Source organism: Saprolegnia diclina (genome assembly GCF_000281045.1).
Source record: "Saprolegnia diclina VS20 unplaced genomic scaffold supercont1.150, whole genome shotgun sequence".
NCBI classification, from domain to species: Eukaryota; Oomycota; class Saprolegniomycetes; order Saprolegniales; family Saprolegniaceae; genus Saprolegnia; species Saprolegnia diclina.
Genome location: NW_008246217.1, coordinates 53,390 through 72,424, shown reverse-complemented (window position 1 = coordinate 72,424; position 19,035 = coordinate 53,390). Strand labels below are relative to the sequence as shown.

The 19,035-nt window shown below is 55.9% G+C and overlaps 11 protein-coding genes across 11 annotated transcripts; 5 read left to right on the top strand and 6 right to left on the bottom strand.

Annotated features, from left to right (window-relative positions):
- Positions 1-1,251: 1,251 nt before the first annotated feature.
- SDRG_16737 (hypothetical protein) lies at positions 1,252-2,066 on the top strand (the record flags this gene model as incomplete). Its single annotated transcript, XM_008622955.1, has 3 exons — positions 1,252-1,356; positions 1,451-1,604; positions 1,647-2,066. The coding sequence occupies exons 1-3, from the start codon at positions 1,268-1,270 to the stop codon at positions 2,064-2,066; spliced, it is 663 nt and encodes a 220-aa protein (XP_008621177.1). The 5' UTR covers positions 1,252-1,267.
- Positions 2,067-2,093: 27 nt separating this feature from the next.
- SDRG_16736 (hypothetical protein) lies at positions 2,094-3,341 on the bottom strand (the record flags this gene model as incomplete). Its single annotated transcript, XM_008622954.1, has 1 exon — positions 2,094-3,341. The coding sequence occupies one exon, from the start codon at positions 3,339-3,341 to the stop codon at positions 2,094-2,096; it is 1,248 nt and encodes a 415-aa protein (XP_008621176.1).
- A 619-nt stretch (positions 3,342-3,960) lies between these two features.
- Positions 3,961-5,478, bottom strand: SDRG_16735 (hypothetical protein; the record flags this gene model as incomplete). The annotated part of the gene is made up of 5 exons (XM_008622953.1): positions 4,628-5,478; positions 4,489-4,583; positions 4,349-4,438; positions 4,101-4,302; positions 3,961-4,047 (listed from the first exon to the last, which is right to left on the bottom strand). Exons 1-5 carry the CDS (start codon positions 5,222-5,224, stop codon positions 3,961-3,963), a joined length of 1,071 nt encoding a protein of 356 aa, XP_008621175.1. The 5' UTR covers positions 5,225-5,478.
- A 1,232-nt stretch (positions 5,479-6,710) lies between these two features.
- Positions 6,711-8,393, top strand: SDRG_16734 (hypothetical protein). The gene is made up of 3 exons (XM_008622952.1): positions 6,711-6,844; positions 6,897-6,957; positions 7,012-8,393. The coding sequence occupies exon 3, from the start codon at positions 7,033-7,035 to the stop codon at positions 8,197-8,199; it is 1,167 nt and encodes a 388-aa protein (XP_008621174.1). The 5' UTR covers positions 6,711-6,844; positions 6,897-6,957; positions 7,012-7,032; the 3' UTR covers positions 8,200-8,393.
- Positions 8,394-8,821: 428 nt separating this feature from the next.
- On the bottom strand, positions 8,822-9,211 carry SDRG_16733 (hypothetical protein; the record flags this gene model as incomplete). The annotated part of the gene is made up of 1 exon (XM_008622951.1): positions 8,822-9,211. One exon carries the CDS (start codon positions 9,209-9,211, stop codon positions 8,822-8,824), a length of 390 nt encoding a protein of 129 aa, XP_008621173.1.
- Positions 9,212-9,544: 333 nt separating this feature from the next.
- SDRG_16732 (hypothetical protein) lies at positions 9,545-10,463 on the bottom strand (the record flags this gene model as incomplete). Its single annotated transcript, XM_008622950.1, has 5 exons — positions 9,545-9,667; positions 9,716-9,871; positions 9,919-9,969; positions 10,028-10,105; positions 10,155-10,463. 5 exons carry the CDS (start codon positions 10,461-10,463, stop codon positions 9,545-9,547), a joined length of 717 nt encoding a protein of 238 aa, XP_008621172.1.
- Positions 10,464-10,792: 329 nt separating this feature from the next.
- Positions 10,793-11,812, top strand: SDRG_16731 (chaperonin HslO). Its single transcript, XM_008622949.1, has one exon. It carries the CDS (start codon positions 10,858-10,860, stop codon positions 11,728-11,730), a length of 873 nt encoding a protein of 290 aa, XP_008621171.1. The 5' UTR covers positions 10,793-10,857; the 3' UTR covers positions 11,731-11,812.
- Positions 11,813-11,970: 158 nt separating this feature from the next.
- On the top strand, positions 11,971-14,451 carry SDRG_16730 (hypothetical protein). The gene is made up of 8 exons (XM_008622948.1): positions 11,971-12,293; positions 12,357-12,673; positions 12,724-12,879; positions 12,935-13,028; positions 13,071-13,439; positions 13,514-13,792; positions 13,843-14,103; positions 14,144-14,451. The coding sequence occupies exons 1-8, from the start codon at positions 12,042-12,044 to the stop codon at positions 14,387-14,389; spliced, it is 1,974 nt and encodes a 657-aa protein (XP_008621170.1). The 5' UTR covers positions 11,971-12,041; the 3' UTR covers positions 14,390-14,451.
- A 102-nt stretch (positions 14,452-14,553) lies between these two features.
- Positions 14,554-15,944, bottom strand: SDRG_16729 (hypothetical protein). Its single transcript, XM_008622947.1, has 4 exons — positions 15,398-15,944; positions 15,250-15,348; positions 14,991-15,191; positions 14,554-14,941 (listed from the first exon to the last, which is right to left on the bottom strand). The coding sequence occupies exons 1-4, from the start codon at positions 15,896-15,898 to the stop codon at positions 14,573-14,575; spliced, it is 1,170 nt and encodes a 389-aa protein (XP_008621169.1). The 5' UTR covers positions 15,899-15,944; the 3' UTR covers positions 14,554-14,572.
- Positions 15,945-16,685: 741 nt separating this feature from the next.
- Positions 16,686-17,322, top strand: SDRG_16728 (hypothetical protein). The gene is made up of 3 exons (XM_008622946.1): positions 16,686-16,881; positions 16,929-17,100; positions 17,151-17,322. The coding sequence occupies exons 1-3, from the start codon at positions 16,705-16,707 to the stop codon at positions 17,210-17,212; spliced, it is 411 nt and encodes a 136-aa protein (XP_008621168.1). The 5' UTR covers positions 16,686-16,704; the 3' UTR covers positions 17,213-17,322.
- A 1,013-nt stretch (positions 17,323-18,335) lies between these two features.
- On the bottom strand, positions 18,336-19,007 carry SDRG_16727 (hypothetical protein; the record flags this gene model as incomplete). The annotated part of the gene is made up of 3 exons (XM_008622945.1): positions 18,336-18,631; positions 18,682-18,968; positions 18,991-19,007. The coding sequence occupies 3 exons, from the start codon at positions 19,005-19,007 to the stop codon at positions 18,336-18,338; spliced, it is 600 nt and encodes a 199-aa protein (XP_008621167.1).
- Between the last annotated feature and the right edge of the window lie 28 nt (positions 19,008-19,035).

Genomic DNA, 19,035 nt, shown 5'->3' with positions numbered 1-19,035 from the left:
GCTGCGTACGGAGAGATCCATCCCGTGGTGGACCCCACTCGCCGAGTTATAGCTCGCGCGAGGTCGTACGCAGGCTCCTGTACTCGGACCACCCGACAGCGACAGGCCTTGGTTTTATATATCTCGGTTGATCAAATATTTGTCAAAGCGCCGTCCGACCGAAATCAACTCGCTCAATGCTGAGGCTGCTTGCTTGGTGTAGCTCGTCAAAACCGCATGCTTGCATTTGATTGGCCAAATATAGACTTATATGGAATTCTCATTGGCTGCAGAGGGTCGAACCGAGGGCTTGTCCATCAAATTCCATGTTCAGCAACGTCGCTCGTGGTACGAGAAAATGGTGGCAACACCAAACGCATGCGTCCTTTGTAGCAGCAAGACTTGGCACGTTGCCCCCAGCTGTGTCCCTTTAAAACGAGAGATTGGCTCATTGCTTTGAAGCTCGGGTCGTCTCTAGGCCACGTGCTCTATGCGGCTCCCATATCATCAACCTTCGAGCAAGGTCCAAGGTGGTAGAACGAGAGGTGTCCTCTTCAACTTGTTACCAACACTGCCGTAAAAGGGTCTACGCGTTTAGGTCGTCAGTTACTCGGCTGGCACTGTTTGCCAACTTGTCTACAGCAATCCATAGGGTTAGGGAAGTTTCCAGCCGGTTCAACGCGGACTTCCAACAAGCAGTTTCAAGTCTACAGTCAACTGAGATGAAACGCTTTTGATGCCCGTTACGGCCATGTCGGTAACGAGACATCTCGCCAGACAGTCCACGCGCCAACACAATTCGCCAAAACAACCCATTATTGTATCGGTCAGTGGACAAGACAGTGCAAGCGACCGACAAGACGACTGAAGACATGGCGGACGACGATGGTCTCTTCCATTTCAAACAAAAACATGTATTCTCGCGCTCCAAAAACTTGCTGTGCAGCGTGTCCTTGCCGCTGTGGCTCTCGGTCCTCTACTCGTACAGTCGTCACATTGAGTGAAAGTGCATGCCACGCGCTCTACCTCACGTTCTCGTCGACCGTGGCGTTCGTTCTCGGCCTTCTTGAGTCGCTTTGGTGTACCCATTGAGGCGATTCCGCTGCCGGACGACCCGGTCTTTGTCATTGGCCACATGCGGACAGGCACGACGCAGCTCCATAACCTCCTCGCGTCCGACGATGATACGTTCTACATGAGAAATACCTTCTGCATCGTCTTTCTGGGCTGGTGTCTTTGATTTTGGGGCAAGAGCCTCTTTGCGTCCAAGATTCCGCCGAGACGCCCGATGGATGCGATGCCACTGCACTTTGATTTGCCGCAGGAAGAGGAGTGCGCAACCTTGGCCCTCTCGTCCGGCGCCAGCTACTGGGTCTCGTGTTCATGGCCCAAGAGACGAGCTTTCGCGAATTCTTGACGCTCTCCTCCGACAATGGCGCGACGCCTGAGGACCAAGCGCGCTGGACACCAGCTTTTCTGTTTTCATCAAGACGCTCACGCTGCGGTCGCAGCTGCAGCAACCAAACAACCGTCGCCGCCTCTTGCTCAAGTCGCCGATTCACACGGTGCGCGTGCCATTGCTTCGCAAGCTCGTTCCGAAAGCGACGTTCATCTACCTCCACCGCGTTCCGTAAAACATCGTCTATCTCGACACGCCGACGGACGAGCAAGTCAACGAGTACCTTTTCTGGCAATTCGAGCGCATGTACGACACATACTACGCCGCGAGCCGTGACCCGAGTACCGGCGCGCTGGCCAAGGACATTCTCGAAGTGGCCTACGCCGGCTTGGCGACTTCGACTGTCCATTCGCTCAAGCAAATCTACGCGCAGGCCGGTATTACCTGGACCGACAAGGTTGAAGCCAAGTTTGAGGCCCAAGTCGCAGTCTTGGCTGGCTACAAGGTCAATGACTTTGTGGAGCTGGCGCCGCGACTCCGTCAAGTGATCCAGGCGCGGGCGGCTGGCTATTTCAAGACGTTCATGTATAAACACCCAATCTACTATATTCCTATACCAGTGTTCTGTGTCGACAACCTGTCCTTTTTGAACCCACCACGCAAAGAGTGCCCACTTGAAAAGGGCTAGGGTACGGTAGGGCTATGATTTCACAACTCATGTGGCATAGCCAAACGTCTTGAAATAGCCAGCCGCCCGCACCTGGATCACTTGACGGAGTCGCGGCGGCAGCTCCACAAAGTCATTGACCTTGTAGCCAGCCAAGGCTGCGACTTGGGCTTCAAACTTGGCTTCGATCTTGTCGGTCCAGGCAATGCCTGCATGCGCGTACACGCGCTTGAGCGACGTCATGGTGGACGAGACCAAATCGGTGTAGGCCACTTCAAGAATGTCCTTGGCCAGCGCGCCGGTACTCGGGTCACGGCTCGCGGCATTGTACACATCGTACATGCGCTCAAACTGCCAGAGTGTGTACTCGGTGACTTGCTCGTCCGTCGGTGTGTTGAGATAAATGTACCAGAACGCGGTATTGGCCATGTGGGCGGAGGACTGAAGGACCTTGTACGGGTCGCGGTGGAGGTAGATGAACGTCGCTTTCGGAAAGAGCTTGCGAAGCAATGGCACGCGCGCCGTGTGAATCGGGGACTTGAGCAAGAGGCGGCGACGCGTCGTCGACGGTGCCTGCCGCAGCGAGGACCGCAGCGCGAGCTTCTTGACTAGAAAGGTAAACGCTTGCGTCCAGCGGGCTTCGTCGTCCGGTGTCGCGCCGTCGTCGGGCGAGAGCGTCAAAAACTTGCGAAAGCGGGTCTCTTGGGCCATAAAGGCGAGCGCGAGGTAGTAGCTCGCACCATGTGAGAGGACGGTCGTTGCGCACTCGTCTTCCTGAGGCAAATCAAAGTGCAGTGGCATCGAGTCCATCGGGCGCGTCGGCGCAATCGCGCTAGCAAAGAGGCGCTTGCCCCACGTTTCAAACCAGAGAAAGCAGCTGGGAAAGCCCGCACAAAACGTCGTGCAGTGGTAGAACGAGTCGTTATCGGATGCGAGGAGGTTGTGGAGCAGCGTCGTGCCCGTGCGCGGGTGGCCAATGACAAAGATGGGGTCGTCCGGCAGCGAAACCGCCTCAATGACATGCGACGGGTACCAAAGCGACTCGAGAAGGCCGAGCGAAAAAGTAAAGATGGACGAGAGCGTCAGAAAGGCCGCGCGCACCATGTATTGCCACTCAATGGACCGGCCGTGCGCGTACAGGATCGAGAACCACTGGGGTAGTGTGACACCGCACATCGGGTTGTTCTGCGTCGAGAAAACATGCTTTTGCTCAAAGTGGAAGACGCCATCGTCGAGCAGACCATCGGCGACGACGGCCGCGTCATCAAAACCTTCGACATTGCTTTTGGCCGCCATCTTGCACAATGCTGCCGATTGGTCAAAATTCGCAAGGCCACTATCATCCAATGGCATCGCTGGAACCCAAAGATCGCAAACAGCGTGATTGCTGTCCGCGAAGATACTGCACATCGATGCCAACAACGTCCTAGCCTACTTGCCTAGTTGCATGTCGAGAATGAGCTCAGTTTACAGCGAGCCGCTCGCACGGTGCACAACGTCTCGCCAAATACGCGCAGGATGTACCGGTAAGGACGGTGTAGAATGAGCTATTTGCCCATGTTCCTAGTACTTGTGTTTCCCATCGTCCTTTATTGACGGTAGACGTCGCACACTGGGACTCAAGAGCTCCATGGCGAAGGCGTTGGCGTCTTGTCGAGCCTTTTGCGAGAGTCAGTTTGGTCGAGGATGCTGTCGACAGGTTTTCTCCAGCCTCTAGCCTTGATCAAGTTCCGATGGCCATTTCTCATGCAGTGTGTGTATGTTGATGTAGAAGAACACGACATCTCTGTGAAGCGAGTCCTGCGGATACGTATGGGCACCACTGGGGCTGGTCTCGCACCATGGACACGCGGCACGGAAGGCAGGAGCCATGGCGTCTGTCTCGACGTGGCATAAGTTAGTAGAGGGTTAAGCACTAGGCGCTCTTGGTATACAGTGGATCGCTTGGTGAGGGCCCACGTGGCGGCGCCGTGTGTTGGGCTCCGTGGGCGGTCATGGCTCGCTAATACAATCGTATTTCATAAGTACTTCATCGTCGGTTCAAATCCTACGCACCGCAGCCACACACATGAAGGACGCCCAGCGCTCGTACTCGGCTGCGTTGAAGGCTGCGAGCTCAAAGAGGTCGGGCCGCCCGAGGTACCCGCCGGGCATCTTGCGAGACCCAGCAATTGTAAAGTTGTAGGGTTTGGGGTTGAACATTTTGCGCTGCGAGTTGAGGACGACGGGATCGTGCACGCGAAAGAGAATCGTCGACCTAGCACGTAAGTTGAGCAAACGCGAGGTTTCAGGACATATCGTACTGGGGCGTGAGCTGGCGCAAGCCGTGTTGCACGTCAAAGCAAGCAATCTCGACAAAATCGGGCGATCCCACCGAGAAGACCACGGCGTACCTAGCCCACCCATTGAGTTTTCAGTTGGAGCACAACTTTCTGCAGTGTACCGGCGAACCCATGATTGGAGGCTACGCAGGCCCAAAGCCGAGGACGCGAGGTTGTTGACGCTTTCGTAGAGCCATCCTTCAAAGAGCCGGGAGCGCTACAAGCATGTTGAGCCTATGTAGCATCCTCACATGGCACTACCTGCTCCAGAAGCTCCAGGCACTTGGCTGATGCGAGTACTTGTCGATGACCATCGATGTTGCGCCGGCAGACATCCATGGCCGAGAGGCCTTCGCGGTTGCGCAGCGCCGGGTCCTGTACACTCAGCAGCACGCCCACGAGGTCAAAGTGGCCGTGCAAGCAAGCGTGATGGAGGCCTGTATGCCCTTGGTTGTCTTGTGCGTATACGTTGGCGCTGTGCATGAGGAGCGCTTGGACGCAACGGATGTGACCTTTGGCGCAGGCGGCGATCAAGGGCGTTTGTCCGTGGCGATTGGTGTACTCAAGCACCGGGCGCAGTTGGGTGGCGTCGTTGGGCAAGCCCGCCAAGTGCTGCAGCACGAGCATGTCGTCGCCTGCATTGGCCGCGGCCCACACACGGTTGGTGGGCAGCGCGTTCGGTGCGAGGAGCGAGGCGAAGAGGCCGAGCTGCTTGACGCCGTTCGCCGCCTGCACGACGCGCTGCACGACGCTCAGGGACACCTGCCGCCTGACGGGACCCTCCTTCTCCTTTGTCTCCTGGGACAGCATCATGGGCGGGGCTTCTTGCGGGTTGGGCGCCATCGTCGCTGCCACCATCGCGTCCTAAATTCACCAACGATGTCGGAATGCGTGTTGCCGCCGACTCGTGGGCTCAAAACGGTGCTGAGTTTGAGTTTTACAACCCAACCAATCAGCTTGCTTTTTGTATTTGAGTAACCTCAACGTTCAAACATCTCGCTCTCAGAATCGACCGGCATAGCGTGAACGACTCAATGCCACAACTATTGAGTTTGTTCTAAAGCGCGTGGGCCACGCCTGGGCTAAGAAATGCTGCTTGTGCTGCGACGTTTTAATCGCAGCGAGCACTTGTTCAATGCGCTTCATGGAAGATACGTCGCCCCATGGCGCTCCAAAATGGCGGTCCAACTCCAAAACGCTGCGCCAGATTTAGTTGAGTTTCACGCTTCATCGACACATCGATGCGCGGCATTGCTCCTCATGTTTTTAGCTATTCAGTTCGTTTTGAGTTTTGTCCAAGACCCAAAATCTCTTCCAATGGCCAATCAAATCGCGCCAAAATCATATCTTAGGCCATGCTCACGTCAGGATATCTCTGCAGGTGTGCAGGATACAAGTACCCGCGGATGAAACAAGGCTGAAAGGAGTTTTCAAGGGCACTTGAACTAGGGCCAGGTGCACATAATAGGTATTCACCCCTGCCAAGCGTCAGACGTCGGTCATCCTCCAACGTCGTCGGTCGGACGTGGTTGGTCCGAGGTTTCGCCATCGCTGGCGGTTGCTGCGGAATAAGATCGAACACAGCTTGATGAATGTCTCCAGATTCATGCTTCTCTCTGTTCTCTTGCGAGATTCGCAAATCGTTTCCCTTTGCACGTGGACTGTTGTACGAACCAGCGTGCACGAGTGGTCGGCGTACCATATATCTCGTCGCCGACAAGCCAGCGCATACAAATAGGAGCGCGCTCAGAGGATCGAGGCAAGGAGTTGGGACCGGTGATGGCCTCTCAGCAGTCTACGCACAGAGATCGTATTTTCTTCAGCCTACACTATTTAGACCATTTCGAATCTCTGGCGACACAATTACGAAATAATGTATTCGTTCGATTTCGAACGCACGCCATTCGAATTTTCGAGACGTTGGCGGCCACGAGCGCGTGCAAGCCTCCGCTGCTTGCTGCGAGGCTCATTCGCCTCTAGCAACCAGCCTTCCTGGCAGCGCTCTCTGCCTCGGTTCATTGACACTTGCCTGCATCTCGGCGACATTGCCGTATCCCGTCATCAAAGGACCGGCGGATGCAGGAAGCGCATGGGACGTGGGCGCCCATTTCTCGCGCGGCGGAGAAACAAGCGTGCTGCTCCGTCCACTACTCGATGTTTGTAGGCCGTGCCTCGCATTACGTAATGCGGTGTATGAACTTGGTGTTTGTATGTGAAATGCATCTCGCGTCGTGATTGGCGGAATATTTTCAAACGACGATCGGGATTGGCCCGTGGCTCTGAGTGGTGGCTACGCTTTAAAATAGAAGGTTTCCCGATTGCTCTTGGGGTTTGTATGGCATCCGAAAAAGACGGGGGTTTCCGGTTGGAAATTCAGTTGTTCAGCTCCACCGACGAAGACAGCATCGTCTTCCTCGCGTGACCGTCCCTCGCTCTTCCTCTTCGCCGTCGCCCGCCATCTCGATCGACGGGTCCCGGGTACATGATGCGTATGAGGCGGCGACTCGCGCTCATGATGGTGCTGGCCTAGACTTCCTCTCTCTCTTTGTCTCTCTGCATCGTCGCCTCGACCGAGACTTCTGCGGCGCGAGGTGGGTGGCATGGCGATTCGCCGCGGCGATTGACACGTGTGCTTGTGCTCCTAGACAGGACTTATAGCCACGGCCATGGCGTACACCTTTACGTGCACGAACGACTGGCTCTTGACGGACGACGAGCTCAAGAGCTCGCCGTCGAGCCGGAAGGGCATTGCGTGGGACCAGGAGGTCGAGCTCCGGAAGAATGGCATCATCTTTTTCGAGAGCCTCGCCAAGATCTTCCGCATCCCGCGCTTGGCCGACTCGACGGGCAAGCAATTGTTCCATCGGTTCTTCACGCGCGAGTCCTTTACGGACCATGACAAGTACCTTGTCGCGGCCACGTGCCTCTTTCTGGGCGCAAAGGCCGAGGACCACCCGCTCGCGATCGCCAACTTTGCCGAGCACTACATTGCGCAGCGCCGGTCGGTCACGCTCGAGTTTGCCTTGCGCTACCACACGATCGAGTCGATCTCGGAGGCCATCTTGGCCAAAGAGTACGTGGTCTTGCACGCGCTCGGCTTTGATTTGGACGTGGCCTTCCCGCACATGCTCTTGAACGACAAGATTGAGCGCCTCGTGGAACTCCACACGGCGCTGACGGCGGACATGAAGGCGGTCCTCTCCAACACGCTCCTCAAGACTACGTGGAGCTTCTTGAACGACTGCAGCCGGACGCCGCTGTGTCTGCGCCTCGACGCCGACGACATTGCTGCTGGCGCCGTGTACCTCGCCGGTATGCTCGACAACACGGTGCCCGACTCGGTCACGACCAGCGACAGCCAGCCGTGGGAGTGCGTTCTGCGTACGAACCAAGACATGCTCATCGACGCGGCGACCTTCATCTTGGAAGCGTACGTGTGCGATGGCATTGACGAAAGCAAGTTGAGTCCGTGTATCGTCGAGCTCCTCAACCGCTTCCACCCGTACCGCGGGCTGGAAGAGGTCGAGTTCAACACGGACGACCAGACGTCGCCCTTGTCCTTTGCGGGCATGGACGACGGCGACAACGCGACCGACCTCGAGTCGGACGTGGTGAATGGCGGCACCCCCGACGACATCGCCGACAAGGCCTTTGAGGACGAGCAGTACTTCTACCTCGGCACGTCCAAGAAGCGTCGCCTCAGCATGGACGACGACGATGACGACATGGACGCGTCGCCCTCGTACACGCCGTACTCGCCGCCCTATGGGTGCGGTGCGCCGGTGGTGGCGCCATTCTCGCCCCTTGCGTCGAGCAAGCGGCCGAAACTTTGATTATTTAAGCCTGGGCCGCAACCCCGCCCTATTTAAAAAGACTAGAAAAAGGAAGTAGTGGATAGACTGCGTGTGGATGTATCTTAACTTATCGCGGTCGGGCTATCCCGCGCCCGACCCCATCAACATCATCGGCTTTGGGGTTTTGTGAAACATAAAAATAAAGATTCAATTCACATTCGTCTTCCTCTTCACTCTCTCTTGCTCATGTCCTCGGCAACTCGTAGGCGACGTGTCGACGCACGAAGCATGCTCTGCCTCCCGCATTGCCTGCCTCGTCTCGTGCACGTTCGTGTGCCTCCTGCATCCCTGTGGCTGTGGCCATCAAGGTATAAGATCTTAGCGCCGAGATTGCACATCGAGAGTGAGGGCGACCACGTCCTAGCCGCTGAATCAACCACATTGGAGCCTCCAAGAGGGTGCACATGATGGCATGCGTGTTGGACCTTTCGACGAGTCGCAGAGGATTTTGTACCTTCTGTAGCTGCTCTTGATGCCGCCATAGGATACGAGGAGGAGGAGGTTCAGAGCCCAACCTCGGCCCGCTGTCGACCGGATCCAGAGTCTCTTGATCAGAGCACGAGAACACGGGCCAAGGCATCTCGTATATTATCCCGTCTTACTACGGCAGCGGGCGCTGGGCTTGATAAATATAGTAGATGATGAGGCCAAAGACGAGGGCGCGCCACCCGAGGAGCAGCGTCAGGATCACAAAGATGAGGAGGGTGACCTTCTCGACAGGCGCGCTGCGCATGCAGAGAATCGGGATCGCAGGCATGTTGACGGTGCCCTGCATGCCAATGGCCGCGCCAAAGCGGCTAAAGGGCGAGTCCGAGACGGGGGGTGCCGGCGCGTCGCCCATATTGTTGACAGTCGTGATGTTGCCGCCGGGCGCCCGCGTGCTGCCAAAGCGCGCCGAGCCATAGTTGGGTGGCTCCGAGCTCTGCTTCTTGATCTTGAGCACGCGCGGGTCGTTGTCCGCGACGATCTCGCCGTTGATGATGTGCACCATGCTTCCTTCCTTGGTAAAACGACGACTGCCAGCTTCGTTCAGTTGCAATCGGCAGATGCCGAATTGGAATAGGACCGCCTTTCTAAGCACGACATAGCATGCGTGGGTGGCGGTCTATCGTATTCGTCGCTTCATGGGTACCCTCAACGACATGAACTTGAGCCACACGACGCACAAGACGGCCGCCATTGTCTGGAACGCGTCCACACCACGGCAAGGACGACCGGGTTATCGCTGCGTGCACGGGCTGAATGCCGAAAATACTTTGGATTAGGATATTTATGCCACATGCAGACTCCAGTCTAGGCCATTTCGGCACGTTGAAGTTTATAATTAGGACAAGCCCGCGATTTCCGAAAAGATCTTTTGCACAAACTCTTCCATGTACGCGTGGCGCTCGTCCGCAATGCGCCGGCCCGCGGCCGTCTTCATCATGTCCTTGAGCTTGAAGAGTTTCTAGCGTTGCCGTTATTCAGTTTAACGTTGAGATTCGGTTGGATTCACCTCGTAAAAATGGTTGAGCGTTGCGCCGTCCTTGTTCTTCATGTACGCGTCCTTGTCCATACCGACGTTCGGAGGATTCTCAACATCGTAGAGCACGCGCTTCTTGTGGCCACCGTACGTCAAGCAGCGCGCAATTCCGAGTGCGCCGATTGCGTCCTACGCACTGGGTTAAGACCGACCATCCACCTGCTTCCGCTGCGTACCAAGCGGTCGGCGTCTTGGACGCACGCGAGTTCAGGGAACATCGCATCCGCCTGTGCAGCATTATATGAATTTGAGCTCCTTCGTGCTTAAATGGCAAGGACAACGTACGCCACCCGAAAGCTCCTCCTTGAAGCCGACGCCCTTGATGATCTTGAGCACGAAAGCAATCTTCTCGGGCTCGACGTTCTAAGTCATGGAATACGACACGTCTTCGGTAAAAGCGAGATGTGTGTACCTGGGACTGGAGAAACGCCAGCGCGCGCTCGCTTGTCTCGCTGCCAGCGTACTTCCAGTCGTCAATGTCGTGGAGGAGCGCGGCGAGGACGACGCAGTCCATGCGGGCGACGTTCTCTTCAGTCGCAATGCGCACGCTCATGCGCCACACCCGTTCAATGTGATTCCAGTCGTGCGACGCGTCGTTGGACGCAAGTGCGTTGCGCACAAACTCGACGGTCTTGGCGATGAGCGGGTCGGACGTGGCCATGACCGGGCCAAAGTTGGCCCGCCACACGTCGGCGGGGATCGTGTTACCGTTGGTGGTCATGTTGATGAGTGTTCTTGGTGTAATAGACGGTGCTATGGAGCACGAGAAAAATTGAATTGTGCTCAACATGCTCAAGCACCTGCAAAAGCACTGGTCGCGCACAATGTGCGGGAAGGCGAGGGCCGTGCGGTTGCCGCCATTTTGCACTTGGCGTTGGCCACCATCTGGTGGGGAAACTAACATTCGCTGTCCTTTAAAAGATGGTGGTATAGATTAGATACGAGTGTGGCGGTTTTTATACAAAAATAGCCTTTGTAAGGTGTGACAATGTTAGTTTCCCATGACCCTTGCTGGAAAGTGCAACCTCGGTGACTGCAAGTTTGTATGGTGCGTCGCACGGGCCAATCAAGGTCGCCGAATTCGGCGTCGGTCCTGCTAGCGCACAACACGGACAATGTTGCAAGCCCGTGAGAAGACCCGCGATCTCGTCACGCGCTGCTTCGTGAACGGCCTCGGCTACCGCGTCGCAGCGGTCTACGCGCCCAACGTGGCCAACGTCATGCGCGCCAAGTGGACCGACCAGCACAACCCGGTGCTCTCGACGCAAGACACGCGCGAGTGGTCCGAGTACATGGCGGGCGCAACGATGCTCAGCGCCTTCTTCAAGGGCGAAGAGCGCGTCAAAATGAGCCTCAAGAATGCGTCGCACCACATTCAGGTCGAAGCCATGAGCGTCGGCGAGGTCCGCGGCTACACGCGTCCCGACCCGACGGGCCCGACTGCGTACTCGGTGCTTGAAGTCGACAAGGTGCTGTACGGCGCCGCCAAGCCGTACAAGACGATCCTCTCGAGCATGGGCAGCGCGCAAGCGGACTGGCAAATGTACTATGACGTCTCGGAGCAGGTGCCGACGATCGTCAAGATCGAGTCGGGCGTCGGCGAAAACGACGCGGTCGCGTGCTGCGGGATCACGGTCCAAGAGCTGCCGCAGGTCGAGAAGCCGACGCCGCTTCAGGACCGACTCCGGCTCTTTGAGGCCCTCGATATGCTCGAGATGGTCCAGTCGGAAGGCATGCTCAGTGTGCTCAACGTGCTCTTCCCCGAAGTCGCCATCTCGGCGGACGACTGCAAGCGCATGCCTGTCGACTACTACTGCCGCTGCTCAAAGGAGCGGTTCGTCATGCGTCTCCACCAGCTGCCGGCGGACGACCTCCACGACCTCGTCTCGGAAGGCGGCGTGACCATGTCGTGCAACTACTGCAACGCCGCATACTTTGTCGACGCCAACCAGGTCCAAGCGATCGCGGTTGAAAAAATGGCCAAGTAGAATGCTTATAGTACCCTAATCGATACACACGTCATGACACAACCTGGCTTGCGCCTACTTCACACATATAAGATCTTAGCGCTACTCGGCATCAGTTATTACGTAGACGCCGACATTTGTCCTTTGCGTACTCGTCCACCCTCTCTAGCTAAGGGCAGCAGTCGTTGTCATGGTCGCCCGCCTCCCAGGCCTGATCGCGCACGACTATCAAGTTGATACTCTTTCCACAAAGATACGAAGGTTTCGGCTCATCGTACACAGTGTATATCTTGAGGAGTCGCGCCGACTGGCTGTGTGGCTACGACTGTCGAATGTCGTCCAAGGTTCGCAGCAGCGCGTCGACAACGTCCAAGAAGTCGGACAAGACGTCGTCCTCGTCAGTGTCAGCCGAGAAAGACGACCGCAATGCACGACTGCGCTCCCACCTCGACGACCTCGACACGTACATGGAGAAGCTATACGAAGAGGACATGGAGTCCAAGCTCGACGGCGTCACGCAGATTCTCAATCTCTCGGAGTTTGGCGCCAACATTGAGGTGCTCATCCAGAACGAAGCGCTCATGGTACCTATGGCCCTACTTTCTCGACTGGCTTTTCTTGTACTAGACGACTAACGAAACGACTAGAGCCTGCTCTCGCGCGTCCTGAACGACGAGTACAAAAAGTCGTACGACTTTTCGCTCAACATGATGCGCATCTTCTGGTGCTACTCGAACTTTCTCCAGCTGCACCCGATTTTGAGCAACTACCGCATTGGCGCGATTACGCTCAAGATTGTCGACTTTGAGGTCAAGCGCCACGAACTCCGGCGCGAAGAAGAGCGCGCGCTCGAGCGGACGATCGCCGAGCAGCAAAAATCAGGGTCGGAGGCCGACGCGGTCGCCAAGCTCAAGGCCGAGAAGAAGAAGAACAAGAAGCGGCTCAAAAAGCAAGACCAGCTATTGTACAGACGACCATCAGAGATGACAACGTATGTTTGTTGTACGTATGTAGGTATGTCTGTCTCAGCGTGCTCTTCAACCTCGCCGAAGACATTCACACGGAGCGCAAAATGGTCAAAAAGAAGATTGTACATTTTTTGGCCAAGATGCTCGACCGCGTGACACCCGATTTGGTCATTCTCACGATCGGGTTTCTCAAAAAATTGAGGTACAATTTGTCATGTATGCGTATATGGATGTATGTCGACGATTCATTTATCTAGCGTTTTCGAGGAGAACAAGGAAACTATGATCGAGCTCCAAGTACCGGAAAAGATCATCCGCTACGTCAAATGCAACCACGACAAGACGGCCCAGGTGCGATAGTATACCACGAAAAATGATTAAAACAAGAGGTAGATTGCGCTCAAACTCCTCTTCAACCTCTCATGGGACGCCCGCGTGCGCGAGGCCATGGTCAAAAACAGCCTCGTCCCGAGTCTCGTCGAGCTGCTCAAGAAACCGCCTTTCCGCGCGCTCACACTGCGTCTCCTCTACCACCTCTCGATGGACGACCGGTGCAAGTCGATGTTTACGTACACGGAGGCGATCCCAATTGTCATGCAGCTCGTGATCAACTTTCCCCAAAACATCGTCGCCAAGGAGCTCATGGCGCTCGCAGTCAATCTGAGCATCAACGCGCGCAACGCAGAGATGATGACGCAGAGCAAGGGCCTCGAAGCCCTCGTCCAGCGCGTCCTTCGCACGCGTGACGTCCTCCTGATGAAGGTAAGACGCTGCGTCTTGCTTGCATTTTCTGCGATGTTTTGTTCATTTTTCAACATTTTCGCACTTTTTGGTAGTGCATTCGCAACATTTCCCAGTGGTCGTACACCATCCAAGAAGAGCTCACGGCCGAGCGCAACTACAAGTACAAGGGGCTCTGGGCGCCGTTTGTCATGCCACTGCTCGAGCTCGCGCAAGGCTCGGACAACCACGATCTCGTAGTCGAGATCCTTGGTACCTTGGGCAACATGACCCCAAACGACTTGCCGGCCAAGACAACATGGGACAAGCTCCTCACGCAGTCGGTCTCGGTGATACCGTTCCTGAGCAAGCTGCTCGTGCGCGGCTTTTCTCAGGTAAATATTCCTATCATTTGCAGTGTTGTGGACATATTGTCCTTATATAGGACGACGTCGTGCTGCAAGTGGTCATGTTTGTCAGTGCGCTTATGCTCGAGCCCAAGTGCGCGCCGCTGATCACGTCATCACGCATTGTCCGAAGCTTCCACTTGATCTTCCAAGACAAGCAAAACGACTGCGAGCTCACATTGCAGCTACTCTTTTGCATTTACCGTATGCTCCGGCACCCCGAGACGCTGGATGACATTCTGTATGGCTGCAACATGCTCCCGGACCTGCTCCTTGCCGCCGACTCGGCCAATATCGAGGTAACCACCATATCAAGAGGGATGTAAAGAAACAGCGTAGGTGCGCCGCATGTGCGATGCGGTCCTCGACGTCATCATCGACCACGACATCCACGAAGGCGAAGTCGGCGAGTTTGGCCGCCAGATTCGCCGCCGCCGGTTTGAAATCCACAACGCCGAGTACCTCAGCATGCTTCACCACCACGACGCCCACGACGACGACGAGCACGAGCACGGCTTGCACCTTGGTGACGAGAACGACCACCTTCGCCACGACAACGACGACGACTACCGCCATCGCAAATAGTGTTGCGTTCCAACCACTCTATATAATGCCTAACCCATTTCTATATAATTTCTAGCCTTGCTCTATATATCCCGCGCCATTATATACATGGTGTAGCAAGGTTGGCGCTTGAGGAAAGCCGCTCCTATGGCTGCGTCCAGACGATGCGACATGACACCAAGGGGTAGGGTAAGGAATCATCGATTATGCGAGCGCTACGGGGTCCGAGACGATCGCGATGGTGGTTTTTGGCACGGCGTCGTGGAGGACTTGCCACATGGCGAGCGTCGAGGCTGTTGGCGCGTGCTTGCCCGAGTAGTCGAGGGCGTCGACGTGCCACATGCCAAGGCCGCCGAGGTCTGCCGCGAGCGCAAATTTGGCTCGTAGGCTCTCGGGGTCGTCGTACCACGTTTGAAAAATTCCGCCTGTGGCGTTACGATGAACAAAGTACGGTGTCGCCGTGACGTTGTCCCAGCGCCGCGTTGTTGGTGGTGCATCGAGCTGCGTTAGGACGTCGTGGTAGTCGAGTTGCACGCCGGCCGCGTCACTGCAGGGTGCGCCGCGAAACGGTACCTTCATAGTACGTTCCATCACAAGGACAACATACAAACAAAAAGTGTACCGCGGACAGCGAGCAGAGGTCCGAGATTGGGTCGTAGTGGCGGCACGGGTACTGGTAGGCGTACCAGGGCAGCCCGAGAAGGAGCTTGGCCTTGGGCACCTCAGCGCCATTGATGTAATCGTCGAGGCCGCGCTGGACTTGTGCGATCGGACTGTTGGCACCGGCGAGGCAATGGTCGTAAAGCTGGCTGCGCATGTCGTACTACATGTGCATGATGCATTCAAGCATCCTCTGTTCTGTTGAGAGATAATTGCGATACCGCCATGACAAAGACATAGTCGGCAGCGGCGGCGAGACCGGCATAGTCGTAGTAGCGCTGGTCGACGCCGCTTGGCGACCACGCAACGTCAAACGTAATCTAGTTTATAGTTGAATGAGCAGACGGCTACAACAGGAGAAAGAAGGACCTGGGCGTGGCGTGTGAACGCATGCGCCTGCAGCTCGACGCGTAGCTCTTGCAAGAGTAGCGTCAAGCAGGCAGCGTGGTCGTGGCGTGTGATTTCGGCTTCCGTGTCGACGTTGACGCCGTCAGCGTAGTTGGTCACGATGGCTATGTACGTGGCATGCACCCAGGCCTGGCGCGCACTCGCGTTGCAGAGCTGGTCGACGTGCTCAAAGTTGTGCAGCGCTACGATCTTGACGCCATGGGCGTGCGCGTGGCAGAGCAAGCCCTTGTCGAGGTTCCATGCGATCGTCGTGAGCACCGAGTAGTCGTAGTAGCGCCAGTTGTCGCCTCCTGACGGCGAGAACGCAAACACCTCAAAGCGGCGGTCCGAAACGACAGGCAAGCACAGCGACGCCTCCGCGCAGGGGCACGCCGCTAAGCTCGCTTGCTCCAGCGCGTTCCACGCCGCCATGGCCGAGACAGCAAGGAGGCTCGTCATGGCCAGCACGACCGTCGTCTGCATCCTGCCGCCTTGTCAAATGTATCCGGATGAATATTCGGTATCCTAGGGAGGCGAAAAACGACTAACCAAACAAGTACAGCAAACATCAGGGGCAGGCCAGTCAAGACTGACATAACGACTAAGGCTAGCAGCACGCAACACTAATGACGTGGCAGTCCGAAAATCGCCAAGAAACAGAGCCGTCCGACTCATCTTGAAAGGCATCAAATGTCGGGTAAAGACCCATGTCATACAAAGGCCAGTAGTCTTTGTGAATCACGCAAGTTGCGACGCAACGAATTCTTGCGGCAGCTCCGCGCCGGGGTGAGCTCTTCAATAGAGACCCTGCGAATTGCTTTTGCGTTTGAGGAAGAAATCCCGATGCAGCGCAGCCTGACCAGTTTCGCGCCAAGTCAAATTGTTGGGGTCGACACAATGTCGAGGGTAGAATGACGTATACTGCTCGTCGTGCGAGCATGGTCGGATCTTCGTCCATGTGCCAGTCGCCGTGACGGTTTAGCGAGACGCTTCGCCTGTTCACCGCTTTTGTCCAACCCGCAAGATGTCTTTATTCATAGCTCATTGATTCACAAGCAACATATCTTTGTCCGTCCTGAGACCTTGCGTAGTGAGGCTTACGCTTGGCCTCGACAGCGCCACACAAGCGAGGTCCAGTATCTCATGGATCTCGCGTGGCATCTTAGACGAGCTGCCACAGTCTGACGCGCCATTTGATTGGATTAAATTATGCTTCGTTGGCCTTCTGATTGGTCGATTTTGAAACAATATACGTTCACATTGTGATCGATCGCCCCAGACGCAGCAGCATGGTCAACGACGCCAAGGTGCACATGCATGTATCTGCTCTGCGCCGGGGCAATTACTTCAAGCTTACAGAAGACGAAGCGTCCACGCAGCGCAGCCGTGCAAGGTGCAGCGAGCCAAAGCCCAAGAAGGTCAAGGCCGCGAAGGCGGCGGAGTCCTCGACACCTGCCTCGGCCGCGGTACGACAAGTGCGAGATGTACCGACGCCGACCCTTCGTACATGTAGGCAGCGACATCTCAGGACGAGCTCATTCGAGAGTGGTTTCCGGCGCCGGACCTCACGGCCAACCTCGATGATGAAGAAGGCTTTGAGAACGCGATGCGACACAACAGCAAATTCAGTATGGCTGATGCCCTCAAGATCTACAGCGAAGTCCAGCAGCCCCCATGCTTTCGCGGCACTAGTTCCTACACCCGTTGCAACATCTCATTTCTCGTTTTGTCGTAGAGGCCCTTGGACCTTGCGAACCTTCGACACACGAGCATCGACTTTGCGTTCCCGATCCCTAGTTCACCGGTCGATGTGAACGAAGGCATTACGCTCGCCAACTCTTCGGGATCGTCCTCACAAATGTACTTCGTAACCGTAACTCGAATGCGAACTGTCATGTTAATCTTGGTTGTCGGTGGCACGCAAAATCCAATATTCAAACAATTGCGATACGCCGGATGATTGCTCAGGGGAATCGTTGCGTGCATATATCAAGCTCTTGTCAAAGCATCGCAAAGTGTACTCCAGTTTGAGCTCTGTCTTAACTACAGAACCAACCTGTCGCTGTGAATCGTAGCCAGATAGCATAGGAGACGCTCGACGCCCGGTCAAGATTCGCAAATGCCACGTGCTAATGACAGGGAAGAGCGGCGTCGGTTGCGAAGCAAGGAACGAAAGGACGAGAGAACAAGTGCTGACTCGCCAATAGCGATCGAGAGTACTATAGAACGTGATGAGGTAGGTGATGTGGGTGCCTAGCTCGGCGCTTGTGTTGTTGCCAAGCTAGTCATCCGGATTCCATCTGGAAGTCGCCACGGTCAATTTGGCGCCAACCACGACGCAGTTACAACCTTCGTGGCAACTTGAAGAGAGGAGTTGGTCGTTGTAATTATCGCTTTCCAAGCGTCTATTGTCCCTTTCCCATTAAAACAAATCGACTTTTCAGGACGTCAACCCTCTGGGCCACACCCAATTTCCGAATGCGTCCCACCACTCGCACCTGCGCTCAATCGATGCTAGTTTGCACAAATCAAATCCAAAGCAGTGCGATCGCTCGATGGAGAATATTAGTTTCTGTATTCATGACCTTTCAAACAATATTTTTGGCGCCAAATACGGCGTTCAGTGCGTTGAAAACGACCTGGCACTCAAACCAATCGCCGATGCTCCGTAGCACTAGCTACCTGCGCTGCATCGATGCAAGTAGGCAAGAAGTTAGTTGACCGCAATGCAATCACGCGATGGAGAATATTAGTTTTTGTATTTAGGACCTTTCAAACAATATTTTTGGCGCCAAATATGGCGTTCAGTGCGTTGAATACCACCTGGGCCACACGCAATTTTTTAAGGCTTTCCAGTACTCGCACCTGCGCTCGAAAAACCGGGAAGCAAAGCGATAGAAACAACCAAGAAGGCCACATCTTAGCACGCCGTAGACGGTGGACGGACGTGGCGGATCGTGAGCGAGATGCGATGGTTGACGCCGTGCTCGTCATCGACGTTGTCGATGCTGTGGAGGTATTTGGTGTACGCCTCGCCCGTGAAGACCAAGAGGCTGCGTCGGTCGAGCGTCAAATGAACCGGGACATCGTTTGGCGTCGTCTCACGATGGCGCTGGAACGTCATGCGCCCAGATGCGCCCGCACTCAGAATGGCTACGAGCGGGTAGTACATCGGGCCGTCTTCGTGCGGCAAGATGCCGTCGCCAGGAGCATAGTCTACAGGACATTGCTTGAGCCCAAGATAGAGAAACGACGCATGGACCCACCGTTGATGAGCGCGTGATTGGGTGTCTCGCTGGCCGCAAAGACACCGGCTTCCACGAGGCCACTCGACAGCGCCTGCAGCCAGCGAGGCAGTGGCTCCGGCTCGTATGTCGTTGTGACGCTGCCACCCCAGACCTGCAGGCGCCGGTACTTAAGCTGCACCCACGCCGACGGCGCCGCTGCATGCACTTGATCGAGGACGCTGGACTCTTCTTCGACTGAAATCCAGTTGGGAATGTAGTAGATGGTACCGTCTTGAACGGCATGAGCTGGCAGCGACAGCGTAGGCCTACCACAAGCGAACTACAGACCTGGGATGAGTCGACATGGCGTACCGTGGCGCCAAGTCAAAGGGT